Raw genomic sequence first — 19,012 nt, 5'->3', positions numbered from 1 at the left:
AAATCAAATAAGACCTGTAAATAGGAATTTATTCAAAGTCTAAAGTGAATAAATTCCATGGAAGTTTGAAATCGAAAATTGAAAGTTGAAAATTATATATGTATTAAAAATCTGAAATCGAAAAACGATGATCAAATGTCGAAAAACAAAAGCCTCACCGAAAATGGAAATTTGAAAATCAATAGTCGAAAATTGAATGTCGAGATGAGGGATGAGAGTTAGGAAATTGAGGAGTTGAAGAGAGTGAGAGTTAAAATTTGGAAATCGAATGTCCAACGTCAAAACTAGATAATTGGATATTGGATATCAAAATAGCCACCATGTGAGCTTATTGCTTACTAATTTATTTTCGTAAAACGGTTTTAGTTTTTGCTAATGGATGTGTACGCTTGCTAACATTAACACCAGCGGCATAACTGACGGTTTTTGTCTTCGATGATGAACGTCCACACTTGCCTCTAGCGACACCCGCGGCATTATTGCCCACTAAGCAAAATTTCAAAATAATCGTTATTTTCCTTGTCGATGAAATCGTCTGCGAGTGGCACGTCTGTTTATCTGTGGAAAAAGGTCGAAAGTCAAAAATTGAAAATCAAAAATCGGAAATTGATGATTCAAAATCGAAAATCAAAGGTGCAAAATCGAAAGTCGAAAATTGATAGTCAAAATTCGATATTCGAAAATCAAAAATATAAAACCAAAATCGAAAACTGAAAAACGGATCGAAAATCTAAAGTCCAAGTTTAAAAGCTGATAGGCTAAAACGAGGATCGAGAACTGAAAATCGAATGTCCAACGTCAATCTGAAGTAAAAAGTCAAAAATCGAAAGTCGAAAATTGAAAGTGGAAATTCGAAAATCAAAATTCAAAAATTAAAAATCGAAGATCGGAAATCGATATTTAAAAAGCGAATATCAAAACTTAAAAATCGACAGTCGAAAGACCAAATTTAAAATCGGAATTCGAAAATCGAATAACCAACGTCGAAAATCGAAAGTGGAAAGTAGAAAATTTAAAATAAAAATTTGAAAATCGATCATCAAAACTTGAAAAACAAAAATCGAAATTTGTTTTTTTTAAGCCGGGAGTCGATAGTTGAAAATTGAAAATCCAATGTACAACATCGAAGATCGTAAAAATGCAAAAAGTCAAAGGCCAAATATCAGAAGCCAAAAACTAAAATTTTTAAATCATAGTTTTAATAGTTAAAGTCAACAAATCTTCAATATTTCTTACGCTCTTTAATTGTTTACTTCTTTCTTGAATGTAAATGTAAAAAATCAATTTGTATTGGTCTTCAGTAACCATGTATATTGTTAAAGTTAAGCGACCAAGAAACGGTTTTACGGTTTTCAATGAACGCAAAGTTGTTTACGAAAAATGTTCAACTTTTTATGGAGCTCGAAGCTGGTTTAATTTTTGCTGTTACCGTTAAGCTCTTTTTTATCACTGTCACTAAACGTTACTGAACATTAATTCCGTCTCTCAAAACCGAGGCCGTTGTGAAACGCAGCTGGAAAGATGGTAGCAAATCCCACCAACGACCCAGCCGGCATCGGATAAAGACGCATCTGAAGCTGTTCCCCATTAACCTAATCCCGAGCACTCTGGTTAGCACATTTCCAATCACTTTGTGACACCCAGCGATGGGCCCCCCATATCCATACTCGCGGGAACCCACTTTCGACAGATATTAAATTAAACCAACCGTAAAAATCTAATATTCTAGCTCCCGCCAGCGCCGGGCCTCGGTTATTCTGTGTTTGCAACCGATTTCCGCTCATGAGACAATTCCGCCGATCGTAAAAACAGAAGCTCATATCGTGGTGCTGTTGTATACATTGATTTCTTGTTCCAGCGTTCTAGACCGTCCCGATTCCGTCAGTTTCGTTCGTCGTAAGCCCGTTCCGAAGCGGAATGTGATTTAGCGTACATGGATCCGTTTACGTCGGGTGCAACCTTTGCTAACCTCGCCCGCACCGGGAACGGAGCCCGGCTCCCGTTTGCAGCATGAGAAGCATAGTTGCGCATATCGTAACGTAACACGGAAGGCACCTAACCTACGCGCCTCATATTAGATTCGTACGTCACTCTCGGGCGTACAGGAAACTGCTCTTTGGAGCATGAATTATTGTTTTCAATATTGGGTTTTTGCTGCTGACGGTTCGCCTAACATTCCCCCGGTGTGTGTGTGTGTATGAAATTCCATCTTGGGGCTGACACCACCGACCGTGCAGACGAAGCCTCCGGGTGGGGAACGAACCTCGACACACGACGATATAGTTATTTTACACTTTTATGATGCATACCTAGTAAGTTTCCGGAAGGATTGCTATCCAATATGTATGATAGCAGCAGTGGATTGTCTAATGAAAAGCCGCATTACAGGTTTTGGTGGTGTGTCATGAGAGGTTGGAAAAATGTATTTTTGATAGCTAATGCGATAGATATATAATAATATGCTTTATGTAAAAATTGACAGATTGGGAGAAGATTTCATAGATAGTTTTCCGCTGGAGAGCAGTCCCTGCTAGATGATCAAAAAATACGCAAAGTTCTCACCGAAATTTCCATTCTTAAGTATGCCGAATATTATTACCCAGTTTTACGAAATAACTACCAAAATAAAAAATCAATGCAGTAGCATGCATTAGATGAAACCTTCGCATTTGGATGTACGAAAACAAAACCTCGCGGATAAATAATAGCCACAGGAAATATTTTCAGCTGTCTAGCGTGTGGGAAATAGCACATGAAACCAACAGTCGGTAATTGATAAATGGTTGAACTGGGCCGCCGTGAAAAATGCATTGAATGCGAGCTTTTGATGGCAAGCCGTCAGCAAGAAATTGTTTCCTCTTGTAGCAACTGCCACGCCAAAGGCACACTACGGTAATGCCTAGTAAACTAGCCTCACAGTAAGCAGTATTTTTCTCTGTTAAACATTCACCAATTACTTTGGCCTAAATGTTACCCATACGTTTCCCTCAAAAGGTCAACCAACAGGAAGCAATCCACCCTAACCACGCCACGGTCAGTATGCTTTGAACCCTACTTCGCGTGCAAACAACCGGCAGTTGATGAAGGCGCGAAACAAAAATCGATCCACATTTCAATGTCACTGTGTATGGAGTGCTGTTCTAGCGCCTCATTCAACCGAATGCAGCCAGACCAGGATATGGCAGTACACTGTGAACACTGAGGGATATGTTTGTGTTTCGTTTCGTGTCCAAATCCGGCGAAACGCAGGAAATTGTAGTATGCGGGAACGAAAACTATAAAGCAAAGGTAAGCATGTTGATAGGCCGCTGACGGCGTAGAACAATGACATTCCGCGTACGGCTGGTGTATGTGCGTGTTGTATGAGTTCGAGCTGCCAGTTGAAAACACTGTTCTTCAGCCACTTTCGTCTCCTCGCTCGCGCCCATCACTAATTCGATAGAGCTGAAATATATAGCGTGCCGGTATCCTATTTGTAAAAATAGCAAACTTGAAGAGGTGGACATGACATGATATGTGAAACGCTGGAAAATTGAGGCCATTGACTGCTCGTTGAACTCGTAACCTGCCGACACGAGTGCAGGGCACTTGCTGGTAGTTTGTTTTGCTCATGGAAAGTTGTATGGCGCTTCGCATGCGGAGATTGACACGAACGCGGAATGTTCAATCCAGGTTGATACAATCGTAGATTTTTTGTACGGAAACTGACCGAACAAAATATATGCCTATCTATGCGATACGATTGCATGATGTAAAATGTACATCTCTTATTGTTATCCGAACGATATATTGTGCAACGGTAGTATCTCAAGAATATTTTCAAGCCAAATGACTGATCGACCAGTTTATAGTGGCTCCGAATCCCAAGGCACACTTTATTTTTTTATGTTTTAACACAAAAACTATATAATCGTCGGATTATATATAGTTTGCTTGTCTTTCAGTCACGCGCACGACAAACGAAAGTTACTCAAATTACCTTTTTCCTAAGCAAACTCTGAAGCTGAGGTATACTAAAGTTTGTTATTTTTTTGAGGGTAGCAACGCAAACACTCCTGTTCTGACTACAAGTTACCTTTGCTTTTAGTCCTCCACTCACCTCCTCTCGCCTGGTATGAAACCAGTCGTAAGGAAATCAAAGCTAACTGCGTTTTAACTAATATTCGGCACACGTGTTAAATTAGCACATGGCTATAGGTTCTGATGCAGGTGCATCGACAAAAACCGCCAAAACGTAATAGAGAGCGGAAGGCAATTTTAAGATGTAAGAAAAACATAGTATCAAAGATATCAAACATGTAAATGAAATCTAAAGTTAGCCAAACCACTGTCGGTTGATTATGAACGTTATTTCATAGTTACATGTCCAATAAGTTCTGTAATGTCATGGACCATGGCATTACCATCAAAATTAGGTTGTCAAGTGATGGAATAAGGCAGTACCTGTTGTAGCTCATTTAGGATAGACTATGAAAAAGTCAAGAAAGTAATGGGGATTATAAACCTTTTTGCTCGAGAAAATAAACAAAGCCATTTTATGCAAAACATCATATCGAGTTTCCAGCTTAGCTTATGGCGCGTGACAAGCCGCACTTGATTTTTTTTCGATATTTTCAAAAATAGAAAAGACATTTCACCTACACTAAACATGCTGCACATATTGTACCCCAAATTAATTCTTTAAGTATACTGCGACGTTCAAGATGTATGGAGAAAGGGATAATTATTTTGCTAATACGAGAAAATTTTAGCTGTTTCAAAAAATCTTAGAGTATAAGATAAACCCATTCCCGACGAGTGACATTCAAACTTTGATTCAAGTTCAACAATTATGCTTGAAAATTTTCACGAGGAAATTATTCAGTAAGGTACAGATTGATCTTTAATTCGCAATACAGTTTGTGATAATTATGTTTATAGTTGATGAGTAATAAGAGTTCGAAGTTCATTTTTTAAGGTAAAAACTGATTTCTCTCCGCCTGGATCGGGTTAAGCTATTGGCCATTATTTTTTAACATTATGTGAAATCTAATCAACAGTTTTGATTTAAGATATTTTGATATATCGACATAAAATTTTCAAAGTTTTAAAAATTAAACATATGTTTATCAACTCTCCTGCAAATGCGCTACAGTAAGCCAACTTTTTTTTATTTTTTATCAAATAATATTTGTTTGCTCATGTATAAAAAGACGCAGAACAAAGAAGCAGACAAAGAAGCAGACAAAGGTGGTGGTGATGGGATGAGGATTGTTATGTTGTTACGCAACACTATAAAAGGTTTCTGTGATGGAACGCAGATGACAGATGCGCGTCATTTATCATGTGTGAAGATATATCGGAGTGTTTGAGAGGGATTTGAACTACCCATCAATGATTAAAAGAGGACAGTACTTCGCTATTCCAAGCTTTGCTATTATTTATAACAAATTGCAGAGACAAACTTTTGCATGTGTGAATGGTTTTGTAGCAATCCAGTATTTTTTCATGAGCTATGGTTTTTGTAAATTGTTTTTTTTTTTTCAATCACATTCATTTTTAGTTATTTTGTAAGTTTAGTTTGAATATAACATATGAAATATCAAACAATTGAGAAAATAAAATATCATTCATATTATGAAATTTAAAAAAAAAATTAAATCGTTAGAAAACAATTTTTCGAAAATAATCAAATAATGGAGAAAAAGTCTTTAGATATTGGAGAAAACAGCTGTGCAGTGGATCCGTATAAGAAGCGAGATGCATATTCGTTTTCGAGTAAGCAATCAATCCACGATCTACTGAACGAAGGATTTATCGCAGTTTAGATAAACTGAACAAGTGCGTCAAAAGTCCCCACCCACTTTCCCCCAAACGAAACCATGTGCTTCCTTTCATTGTCGAATCAATGGAGACGCCAAGTTAACCTTTACAAATTTTCGAGTTTATAAAACGAAATTTCATTCCCCCAAAATATACTACAAGGTATACAGCCCTAGGGTTGTATGAAATGTTGACGTGGGACTAAACACTGTAATTAGGGAATTTCGTGTTACAAAATATACAGAGTCTGCAGACAGAATCAATGTGTTTGCTCAGCGATTGTACGTATTTTCATTTTCAGCCTCCCCTGGAAATCAATTTTTGAAATATATTCAACTACACTCGAAAGAATATCGTTTATATTTGACGATATTATGCCTGTAGTATTTTTTGTGCAAACTTGTGACTAGGCACAAGTATATCGTGCTTGTTGAAGAAGCACCAAGAATTTCTCGCAATGCGTCTAATCAGAATTAACTGTATATCCTCAAAAACCAAATCCAATAATACTTACGTTACCATAAGAAATGGTTTTGTGTCATTTAACTCTGATTAAATCAAATATAAAATATTGATCTTACTTTCAAAATAATATGTAAGCCCTTACAAAGGTTCATTAATTGGCAAACATGAAAAGATATTTTAATCAGAAAGCTCAAACAAAAATTCATAGCAATCCACGATTACATTTTTGTTTTTTGCTTGACAATTTTTTTCATTTGCCTACAACTACATTCGCTGTATTACGTTCGTAATATACGTTCATTATGGTGAAGCTTAGAATAATAATATATCATCTTCCAATTTTGAAATGTTAAAAGAGATTCTGAATGAATCTTAGTAAATAAACAAAAAATTCACAAGCATTCGCAGGTTCTTACTCTTCTATAAATATATGTATATATTTATATATATATATATATATATATATATATATATATATATATATATATATATATATATATATATATATATATATATATATATATATATATATATATATATATATATATATATATATATATAAGTTACAATTCTTTCTAGCCTGAATGGCTTTTTAAAAAATGATTAATGAAAACCTAAAGTTAACTATCCTCTATCGTGTCTCAATTAGAACTAACTTTATTATTTTTATGCCCTGGTTACAAAGCTAGAAAAGCAACTGCACCGCTGACCAAGCAAACTGCAGCCCGCGTCGTTGTCGTCGTCGATGCCGTTGCATGCGCTGCCAACGCCCGTGGGAATCGTTCCAGTCAGCGTCTGTAGAAATCCGACTCGCTCACTTCGAATGAAATAATGTGGCGAGTGGTTCCTCGAGTCGGTGGACTTCGCGTTCCAGTTCTTGCAATCTGCTGATCTGGGAGGATTCGTCTGTAACTTGCCCCTCCTTGAAGATCGAAACGTCCTCGTTTGCAGTGAATTCAACTCTGTGACCGGATGAGGGCTTCTTGTTGTGATGGTTCCAGTGGTTGCTAAATTTCCTGCTTATTAAGAAAAATATAGCGATTGTTGCGATTATCAGGCTTATGCTCGACAAAGATATGGAAGTAAAGGCGGTTACGTTGGTTTTAGAATTTAATGTCTCCAAATGATGCCTGTTAATGAAATGAAGTTTTTCAAAACTTATTTGAGGCTCTATATCAATAGTTTGGATTTCTAAACCATCCATGGGAACGACCAATAATGGCTCTACCTTGTACCATTCTTTGTTGGTAAATTCCAACCCATTTATAATTATGGTACAATTGTGGTATTCGATTAGGAATGTTCCCGAGAGGGTTCGATTCCGCATCCCGCAAGTGGTTGCTATCTCTTGACTGTTTATTTGTTTTGCAATCAAGTGATTATCGGTTATAGACTTGATTTCTGAGGGTAGACTTACTTCCTTGATCGAGCAGTTCGCAGGGATTCCTTTTAGCAAGTATGGAAAGCAACCATCTAAGGTGAAATTGTTCAAATTTTCTGGGTGGCAGATTTGGTTATGGCCGACTCGTTGGCACTCCTCGATGATGAAGTAGAATTGTTGGTCATTGGTGATTGCTGTGTGAGCGGGTAGCTTAAGTGTTTTATTTTTGACTATTAATGGCTCTAATAGCAGCGTTCTATAAGCAAGTTCATCTAGTAAGGGAATTTCTACTATGAAAACAATTTTTGTGTGATTATAAAATGCGCTGAGATTAAGGAATTGATAAACCTGATCAATGCTATCTATGATAATTTTATGGTTGGTAAAATGATCTAATATTATGCTCAACTCGTCGGGGGAAAGGATGTCTCTTGGTATGGTATTTAGTTTAGCTAGTTGGATTGATTCGAAAATAAGCTTCAGGTGAGATTCTAAATTATCTAGCTGGATATTAATTTTCAATATTTCTCTCAGTAGTTTAATTGTTTTGTCGATTCCTGAATTTGACTTAGCTGCTATAAGATTTTTCCTGATAAGGTTGTGATCAAATTCAAACTGTTCTATAAACTTGTTTAACCTGTCCTGAAGTTGGGTGTTAATCCTAGCTTGCTCGTTATTTTCGTTAATTAAAATTTTGTCATCGATTTCTAGAGCTTTGAGAGTTTTTGATATTTCTATTAGATCGTCATTATCGAGATTTCCGGTTACCTGCTTTATGGCTGATCCTACAAAGTTGAGCAACCCTCTCTTGTTTCTTTGCCTTGGCATTAAATTTTGAAACATCTTGCGAGTATTGCTAAACTTTGATTCCAACATTGCTGTCAAGTCTGAGAGGTTTCCAAAGCTTTTCAGTCCGTGTATGGCGACGTCTAGTCTGGCGAAAATTGGTTCGCACTGCTTAAGGTCAAGTGATATAAGCGATGTTTCCCAATCCTCACGAAAGACTTACCCATATCTAGTGCCAATAATCCGGGATTATGTTGGAGGTCGGTTATTTGAATGGAGGAGCTGGAATGGGATGGATTAAGGAAAGCGAGAACCCACACTGCCATGGCCAGTCGAAAATCCATTGGTACTAATCCTAAAATGAGACTGTGTTAATATGATTGAAATCGTAAATAAGATGAATAAAAAAATTAATGCTAGTATTACATAAAACTAATTACTGGGTTTTTTTTTATGTACGGACCCTTTTTATTTTACTCTTATGCAATTTCCGGTTGTTAGAGTCCGTGAATGTCTGGTGGCCGTCATTGGCTACTGTTACGGGGTTGAAGAAACTCTGTTGTTTGTTTTTTATCCCCTGCCGTTTATTATAAACAATTTGGCCGGGCTCCAACGCGGGTGGATCCTCTCTTGAAGGGTTTCGCTGGTCGTTCTGTTTCTCTTGGGATTGCCTGATTTGATGAATTACTTCATCGTATACTTTGTTGCGGGCTTCCAGCATTCTTTGAGGGTCGAGGGGTCTCTCTTCACCATCTTTAATCCCATAGAAAGCTTCTCGAGGTTTGATTTTCAGAGAGGAGTGTACGCTGTTGTTGTATAAGGTACAGCAAATCAAAAACATCTCCTTGATTGAAACATTGGGAAACTTATGCCTATTGCATTTGTAGATTTCATTAATGGTCGAATGAAATCGCTCTACAATCCCGTTAGTTTCACTTCTATCAACCGGTGTAAAATATTGTTGGACATTGAGGTCGGCGAGCATGCCTCTCATTTCGATAGACCGTATTCCCGGTTCGTTATCAGAAACCATTAGCTTCGGTGTGCCATATAGCGAGATATATTTTAATATGGCCCTTCGTATATCCGGTGTGGTTCTTGACTTCATGGAAATCAAAGTTCCAAAGCGTGTCAATTTATCGACCACTGATAGGAAGGTGTATGGTCGCGAAATCAATATGTCAACATGGATAATGTCCAAGGGTTTCTCTGGTATAGGAGTTTCCCCATGTTTGATTTTGTATGGTCTACGCTCGTACTTCATTTTGTTACACGTAGGGCACAAAACAATGTACGTGCGGATTTTTCTCTTCATTTTTGGGAAATACCACCTTCGTAGTATTTCTTCTCTATTTTCTCGAATACCCCGATGTGCGGTTTCATGCGTTTCTTCTATAACTTGATCTTGTTCGGTATCTGTGGTTAAATCGGTTAGTAGTCTTTGTGAAATTTTTACTTTGAACGTCTTGCATCTACTGAAATAATTTCGATACACTAGTTGAAGGGTTCCGAACAACTGTTCAGGGCAATGAATACAATTTACCTTTCGTGGATCCATGTATTCACGAAATATTCTAATTAAAATTGGCACCCCGAACGCGAAATTTGTAATAGTTCGCCGGTGCATCTGTGGAAACACTTCACTGTAATCTTCAGTGTAATGATCGCCAATTTTTAATATAACTTGATTATGAAAGAAGTTAACGGGCAGCTCAGTGAACTCAATTAGATTTGATGAGTCAGAGTCTGCGGAGTGCACGGAATTGCTATCTGTTGATTCATCTTCATTGGCATTTACCTCTTCGGGAATTCTGGATAGAGCGTCTGCAACCACATTTTGTTTCCCTGGTCGATGAGTTATTTGGAAGTCATATTCCAGGAGTCTCAGCCTCCACTTCACTAATCTGGTATTAGGTGTCTTCAGATTAAGTGCGTAAGTAAGAGGTTGGTGGTCAGTATAGAGGGTGAATTTCCTCCCGAAAAGATATGGTCGGAAGTACTGAGTTGCCCATACTATAGCCAAAAGCTCCTTTTCTATAGCGGAATAATTTTCTTCCGTCTTCGTAAGCGTCCGAGACGCGAACGCGACCGGTCTGTCTCTTCCTATACAACCCTGCGACAGCACGGCTCCCAACGCAAAGTTACTAGCATCGGTTGTCAAAATAAATGGACGTTCGAAATCGGGATACTGCAATACGTCACTTTGCGTAAGCAATTCTTCACACTTTTCAAAGGTTTTTACGAATAAAGGTGTATGTTCAATCGTTTCCCCTTTTCGCAGCTGCGCAGTTAGTGGTTTGGAAATTTTTGCAAAGTCGCGAATGAATCGTCTATAATAGCCCAAAATTCCAAGGAATCCTTTCAGCTCCTTTTGGTTTTTCGGTAGTGGCCAACTTTTGATTGCATCAATCTTAGCAGGGTTCGGTTTAACGCCCTGATCCGTAACGATATGCCCTAAGAAAGCTACTTCTTTTTTAAGAAACTCACACTTGTCGAGCTGAAGCTTTAAATTTACTTTTTCAAGTGCTCTCAGTATTTTTTCTAAGTTCTCGAGATGCTCTTGCAAGGAAGCTGAAAAAACAATTATGTCGTCCATGTAAATGAGACAACATTTTCCAATGAATTCTCTGAGTACATGGTCCATAACCCGTTGAAACGTACCCGGAGCATTTTTCAGACCAAACGGCATTCGTAAATATTCGTATAAGCCGTGGTCAACTTGAAACGCTGTTTTCTGTACATCTCTAGCGTCGACCTCGATCTGGTGAAAACCAGAGGCCAGATCAAGTGTGCTAAAGTATTGGCACCTGCCTAGCTTGTCCAGTATCTCGGTGATATTGGGCAGCGGATATTTGTCATCTATAGTCTTCGCATTTAGTTTTCTATAGTCGACTACTAGGCGCCATTTTTGCTTACCAGATGCATCGGCCTTTTTTGGTACTATCCATATGGGTGACCCCCATGGCGATGTACTTGGCTGTATGATGCCTTGGCTGAGCATTTTAGAAATTTGTTTCTGTACCTCTTCCTTATGGACGAAGGGGTACCTGTAATTTTTTGTATAAACGGGCAGCTCGTCGCTGGTGTTTATATGATGTTTAATCACGTTAGTAAACGATAGGTCGTCACCCTCTCTGTAGAACACTGTTGGGTTTCTTGTAAGCAAGCTGAGAAGCTTCGATCTCTCTTCGTCGTTCAAATGATCTGTACGCACTTCGTTTTCAATATTTCGCCTACATGCTTTAATTTGTGATGGAAAATCCTTCACTTCAAAATTATTAATTTCAGAAACGATTTGCCCATAATCAATTTTCTTGTTTGTTGAACATTCCTGTGTGCAAACAAAAACTAATCTTGCTTTACTCTCTTGAATACTGTACACTCCGGAGGGCACGTATACGTCAGCGGCAACTTGTAGGTCGTCTTCCAGGAAGAAATCTCCGGAGGCGACCGAAACCGGGACCTCGTGAATTGTGGACATTAATTCATGAAAGTTCAACTCAATCAAATCGGGATACTTTTTCTTCAAAGGTATGACGGTGTCTTTAATAATCAATTCGACTGTTGAGGTGTCGAACAGGGCTCCCAACTCGTGAAGTGTCTGAAATCCAATCAGACCATCGAAAAAGTTATGAAACTCAAAAAGATGAAATTTCTGATTGGAAATACTAGTTATGTATTTTGCGAATGGGTTAAAAAAGGTGTGTTGGTTAATTATATAGGATCCATTGATGTTTTTCACTCTATGAAGTGATCCTGAAGCTACGGATTTTGTTGGAACTATTTTTGGAGAAATGTAATTTCGATTAGCTCCTGTATCTATTAAAATTTTTAGAGGGGGCCCGGTTCTTCTATTGATCTCTAAATATGGAAGAAAGGTCATTCCCTTGCTTGTTGTTCGGAATCGGGCATAAAATTTACATCGTCATCTTCATCTGCATATGGACAGCCATTATCATTGTCCTCGGTCTGTTTATTTTCGGTTAGGGGTTCAACACACTCCTCGTGCGAATTTACTTGCGTCGGACGATAGTTGTTCGTTCTAAGTTGACCGGATGGGTCCGGTTTGATAGCGAGACGCGGGGGGTACTGTCGAAATTGATTCGAGTTCCAATCTGGTCGATTTTGAACAACGTTTCTGTTCTGGGAATTTATATTAGGATTTGGATTGGGGTTAGGAATGGGATTGGATTTTGTGTTAAATCCTTGTTGAGCAGGCCATTTTTGAACGTCCTGCGGTCTCGCAGAAAATTTGGGCAAAAATTTTGTTTGCTCGAAGCCAACATTCATGGATCTTCGCTCTCGTTTTCTCCGTTGTGCACTTTCTAAAGACAAGGCGCTCTGGTATGCTGAATGCAATGTTTTCGGTAGACCCACTCGCACTAAAGATGAAAGGCTGTCATGCAGTCCGTCAATGAATGCGTCGATAATCATACTTTCGTACGATTCCAGGATAACGTTAGAACACTGCTTGAGTCGATCGTCAAGTTGAATTTTGGCATTGATGCTTGCCAAAATTCCTTTGCATTCATAATGAAAATCGGTAACATTTTTGTTACCTTGGCGTAAGTATGAAATACTGGTTACTATGGCAGACAAGTCGCGCTTGTCGCCGAAATGGTCTTTCAATGTACACTTTATTGCCTCCCACTCGAGCCTACATTGACTCATAGTGAGTGCTTCGTTTGCATTTCCGTGGATTTTATCCCGAATAATGCCAACCCAAAGGGGCATCACTAGCGGCAGATCTGTTTCACTCACTAGATTTTTTGAAATTTGTAGCTTTTGCTCTACGGATTCGAGCCAACAGGCCAGAGAATTAGGACTTCCATTATATTCTGGAACCATCCTAATCGCGTCAGGGATGCGTGAAATGTCAAATTTCGGCATCTCCATGATCGAAGACGTGCTTGCGATCGCTTGGTTTGCGGTATTTGTCCGCGCATTTTCTAACAAAGAGGCTATTTGTAGCCGTTGTGCCTCTAACTGGGCGGTTAGAGTATCTAAACGCGCTTGCATTTCATCACTCATTCTTCTGGTTATCATAAAACACTTTCACTGCACTTAGTTAAACAAGCAAAAAAAAAGTATTGCAACTAAAATAGAAAAAAAAGATTAAAATTACTCACGGTTTTGTTTTTATTTTATTGAACAGAATTCTCAAGTATACCCCGTCCTTCGGGAAGAGCCTCGAATCCTCGATATCACCTCGAGGTGTGATTCCACTTTGTCGATATTCCTTCGATTAAGTTTTATCACGGACACTTGCACTCGCGGACTAAGGATTTACTTGAATCCTACTTACGACTGCGCCAGTTACAATTCTTTCTAGCCTGAAGGGCTTTTTAAAAAATGATTAATGAAAACCTAAAGTTAACTATCCTCTATCGTGTCTCAATTAGAACTAACTTTATTATTTTTATGCCCTGGTTACAAAGCTAGAAAAGCAACTGCACCGCTGACCAAGCAAACTGCAGCCCGCGTCGTTGTCGTCGTCGATGCCGTTGCATGCGCTGCCAACGCCCGTGGGAATCGTTCCAGTCAGCGTCTGTAGAAATCCGACTCGCTCACTTCGAATGAAATAATGTGGCGAGTGGTTCCTCGAGTCGGTGGACTTCGCGTTCCAGTTCTTGCAATCTGCTGATCTGGGAGGATTCGTCTGTAACTTATATATATATATATATATATATATATATATATATATATATATATATATATATATATATTTATATATATATATATATATATATATATATATATATATATATATATATATATACATATATATATATATATATATATATATATATATATATATATATATATATATATATATATATATATATATATATATATATATATATATATATATATATATATATATATATATATATATATATATATATATATATATATAGGAATTCACTCTTTCGATACTTTCCGGTCACGATTATTTAGTGAATATCGAAGAAAAAATTAAATAAATATCCGTTGCAAAAATTTTCAATCATATTTTATTAATTTATGGTAATCATGTCTATCTATAAACATTCAATCACCATCAACAGCAGCATTGCAGTTTTTCCACTATTGCACACGTTTAGAAATGTACTAGCAAAAGTGTACCACTGCAATACTAATAGTACCGCTGCAGTACGAATAGAAGTGTACCGATGAAATGTACGAATAGACGAGTACCACTGCAATAATAGACGACGATAGACCTTCGGTTCTTTACTCTACTGGTACTGTTGCTTTTAACGGCATGTTTTCTTTCAAGACATCAGTTTCTATTAGGTTCTAAAAGCAGGTTTAGAAATTGTTCAAGAGTTGGGATTGTTTCAAACTTTTTGGAAAGTTTTTACCTTCGAGACATCATATTAGTCTAAGCTCATGGAAGCAAAAATAAATTGACCTATTGGGACGGGGAGACTCTGTCAATTTTTATTTCAATATTGATACAGAGAATATCACAGGGAACGGATGGTGTCCATTCACGTCGTCTGTGCTAGGAATGCTCGCATGTAATTGGTTCATTATTCGCGTAAATTTGTTATTGAAACTTTTTATCAATTTTACCGCTTAGCAATGAAATAAGAGTGATAACTAGCATATTACAAATTTGTTATACATTTTATTTATCCAACAACATATTGGTTATTATTATCCATCATGTGGTTATGCTGTTATTAACGTTTGAAATCTGACGCAACATTTACCAGTTTCATTTGCAATTTTACAGAATTCATTCCAGTATAGTAAACAAAGACGTAGTCCCACGTCTAAAAAGGCTTATGAGACAGAGCAAAAATAACATTTGCGACACTTTCTGTGTTCGGGAAGCCCTGTGTACAACTTTTCGGGGCAATCGGTTCCGTAGTTTATGAGTCTGTAGAAAACAAACAGACAGTCACATTAAGAGAGTTAGTATAATTGCTCTAAATCGGCTATTTTGAAAGATAGAAAAATACTACAAGGTATACAGCCCTAGGGTTGTATGAAATGGTGACGTGGGACTAAACACTGTAATTAGGGGATTTTTTGTTGCAAAATATACAAAGTCTGCAGACAAAATCAATGTGCTTGCTCAGCGACTGTACGTATTTTTATTTTCAGCCCTCCCTGGAAATCAATTTTTGGAATATATTCAACAACACTCAAAAGAATATCGTTTATATTTGGCGATATTATGCCTGTAGTATTTTTTTTGTGCAAAAAATATGTATATGCATATCGTGCTTGTTGAAGAAGCACCAAGAATTTCTCATAATGCGTCAAAGTCAGAATTATCTCTATATCCTCAAAAAACCAAATCCAATAATACTTGCGTTATCATAATGAAAGGTCTTGTCTAATTTAACTCTGACTAAGTCAAATCTAAAGTATGGATCTTACTTTCAAAATAATATGGAAGCCCTTACAAAGGTTCATCAATTGGCAAACATAAGAAAATATTTTAAACAAAATTAATAACAAGTTCCAGCAAAAAATCGTAGCGATCTACAATTACATTTTTATTTTTTGCTCGACAATTTTTTCATTTGCCTACAACTACATTCGCTGTATTACGAAGACAGGAAATATACGTTTATTATGGTAAAGCTTAGAATAATAATATATCATCAATTTTGAATTGTGAAAAGAGATTCTGTACGAATCTTAGTAAATAAACAAAAAAATCACAAGCATTCGCAGGCTCTTACTCTTTCATAAATGTATATATTTAGGAATTTACTCTTTCGATACTATCCGGTCATGGTTATTTAGTGAATATCGAAGATAAAATTAAATAAATATCCGTTGCTAAAATTTACAATTCTTGTTGAGTAATTTATGGTAATCATATTTATGAGATGAACTTTCAATCACCATCAACAGCAGCATTGCAGTTTTTCCTCAATTGCATACGAATAGAAATGTACGAACAAAAGTGTACCACTGCAATACGAATAGTACCGCTGCAGTACGAATAGAAGTGTACCGCTGACATGTACGAACAGAAGAGTACCACTGCAATCATAGACGACGCGAGACCTGCGGTTCTATACTTCACTGGTACTGTTGCTTTTAACGGCATGTTTTCTTTCAAGACATCAGTTTTTATTAGGTTCTTCAGTACCTAACACGCAGGTTTAGAAATTGTTCAAGGATGTGTATTATTTTAAACTTTTAGGAAAACTTTTACCTTCGAGACATCATATTAGTCTAAGCTCATGGAAGCAAAATTGAATTGACCTATTGGGACGGGGAGACTCTGTCAATTTTTATTTCGAAATTGATACAGAAAATATCAGGGAACGGATGGTGTCCATTCACGTCGTCTGTGCTAGGAATGCTCGCATATAATTGGTTCATCATTCGCGTAAATTTGTTATTGAAATTTTCTATCAATTTTACCGCTTAGCAATGGAATTAGTGATAATTAACATATTACAAAATTGTTATACATTTTATCTATCCAACAACATATTGGTTATTATTATCCATCCTGTGGTTATGCTGTTATTAACGTTTGAAATCTGACGCAACATTTGCCCGTTTCATTTCCAATTTTACAGACAACATTGCAGCCCAATCTTCATTTTTTTTTATTCTCGCTCATTTTCCTTCGGTCTATTTCCGCCACTGTTGTTGTGCCAATTACCGACGCCCAGGGAGGCGACTCCACCCAGGACCCTAACTTACGACCTGTTGATTAACGGACCGGCGCCAACGGTTTTACTTCCTCATGCGATGGAAGGCGTGATCCCAGAGATTTTTCGCCTCATAAAATCTCCCGGTGTCGGCTGGAATTGAATCTAGACCTGTTGGGTTGGTTGTGAGTGGATCACGCCACCCCACAACCATCGAAACCTATGTCGGCGTTGGGATTCGAACCCAGGCGTCGAGCGTGGTTAGCGGAGACGTTACCAACCACGCTAGGCTCCCGCCCTAATCTTCATTGCTATCAACAATGATACCAAAGTTAGATACATATCTGATTTCATATTAGTCACCCCAATTTTCGATATCATGAAGATAAGCGCCTCTTTATTCTTCTATGTAATACCTTAGTAGAAGAAAGTGTATCTTTAGAATACTGCTGTCGAGTTCTAGAACGAAATTTCCCTCTAAATTCTTCTCCAGACCGTTGTACAAATAATCACTAGGCGTCTCCATTGATTTGACTTAGCAAGGGAGCGCATGGTGCGCGTTCTGGATGAATGGGTGGTGACTTGGTGGGGAGTTTTAACGCACTTGTACATACACTAGCGGCACGAAAATTCACAGAGACAGTTAAATAGCTATATTCTTTCATTTCTATATCAGTTTGACTGTTGGGACCGCTAAAAGTTAGATATCAGAATTCATTGAAAATTTTGGACACACTAGTTTTTGATAACTTAATTCTAGGCGCCTCTTCATGTGTAACAACTTTAAAGAAGAAAGTTTTTCGCTAGAATATTACTATCGAGCTCAAGATAAAAATTTTCTAGAACGCTGTACAAAGGTTAACTCGGCGTCTCCATTGATTAGACAATTAAAGGGAGCGCATGGCCTTGGGTTGTGTGTTTGGGGACTTTCTAAGCATTTTTACATGTATTAGGGCACCAAAAGATAGTCTAACAGCTTTTATCTTTCATTTTGTCCAGTTTGAGCAGTTTGGCTGCACATTTTTCTTTTCTGTCGACCTGTGTTATTGTACCCCACAGGTCTACATTCACAATAAATGAAAGTTATTTGGAATATGCTATTTTGTAGACTGGTGGTTGAGGTGCCTACAACTTTGTTTTTTATCATATCGAAAAGACGTGTAACTTTTTGTCTAATTCTTCCAATTTTTTTAACATATATTTATGGGTTTTGGGATGAAAATGTTCAAAACAATTGAAGGGCATGTTTAAGGAATGATAATGACGTGAGCTATACAAAAACTGCGATCAAATTTCCAGTTTTGCAGCGTTTCCGAGCGCACTGGACATGAGTCTTTAAACAAACCCGCTCCCCCTTCCCCGTCCGTTTATTTTCGATCACGTGCCTTAGATATGGCCCCTTATAGCTCATTTTTAGAAAATCTAATTTCTCTTATAAAAACTACAAAAGATTAACTAAACATTGAAAGCTGTCCTGTCATGGAGAAACGAGAAACAAATAAGGTTGTCCTTCCAAAAACAAAAAAAAAACGTTAGTTCTGTGAGACAAAAAAGAAATGGTCTGGAAAAAATACAATAATCTTATTAAAGGGTCCTCATAGATAGAGACCTCATATTTTACAGAGAAGTTCTCTGCATTATGAAAAACCTTCATGCCAGAAATTAACGATCTTGGACATCGTTTACCCCTTGACGATAATAGAGCCGATACCCTACTTTAAATATCATGAAAAATTCAGTTTTAAGGAATCTGAATTTTTTTTAATAAAAATCACAAGTAAAAAATAAAAAAAGTACAAGATTATATCCGACACACAACCGCATTTTTGACGTAGAACAACGAGGAGTGATCACTCATTAACACACAACGCAGTAAGCGAGATCGTAGAAAACTAAAATAACCACGTCCATTACAGTCATTGCACAGTGGTCCAATAAGGCAAAA

General features: G+C 37.4%; 1 protein-coding gene and 1 pseudogene across 1 annotated transcript; one reads left to right on the top strand and one right to left on the bottom strand.

Annotated features, from left to right (window-relative positions):
* Positions 1-19,012, top strand: part of LOC129718509 (irregular chiasm C-roughest protein-like) — a 281,965-nt pseudogene that overhangs the window by 184,633 nt on the left and 78,320 nt on the right.
* On the bottom strand, positions 6,868-14,094 carry LOC129718510 (uncharacterized). The gene is made up of 2 exons (XM_055669329.1): positions 13,564-14,094; positions 6,868-8,789 (listed from the first exon to the last, which is right to left on the bottom strand). Exon 2 carries the CDS (start codon positions 8,522-8,524, stop codon positions 7,082-7,084), a length of 1,443 nt encoding a protein of 480 aa, XP_055525304.1. The 5' UTR covers positions 8,525-8,789; positions 13,564-14,094; the 3' UTR covers positions 6,868-7,081.

This window comes from Wyeomyia smithii, chromosome 1 (genome assembly GCF_029784165.1).
Source record: "Wyeomyia smithii strain HCP4-BCI-WySm-NY-G18 chromosome 1, ASM2978416v1, whole genome shotgun sequence".
Classification (NCBI taxonomy): Eukaryota; Metazoa; Arthropoda; class Insecta; order Diptera; family Culicidae; genus Wyeomyia; species Wyeomyia smithii.
Note: the sequence above shows the minus strand (reverse complement) of the source record. Positions and strands in the feature narration are given on the sequence as shown.

What these genes read in the sequence shown, in the direction of transcription:
- LOC129718510 (XM_055669329.1), bottom strand. Translation starts at nt 8,524, where the DNA reads ATGTTGGAATCAAAGTTTAGCAATACTCGCAAGATGTTTCAAAATTTA.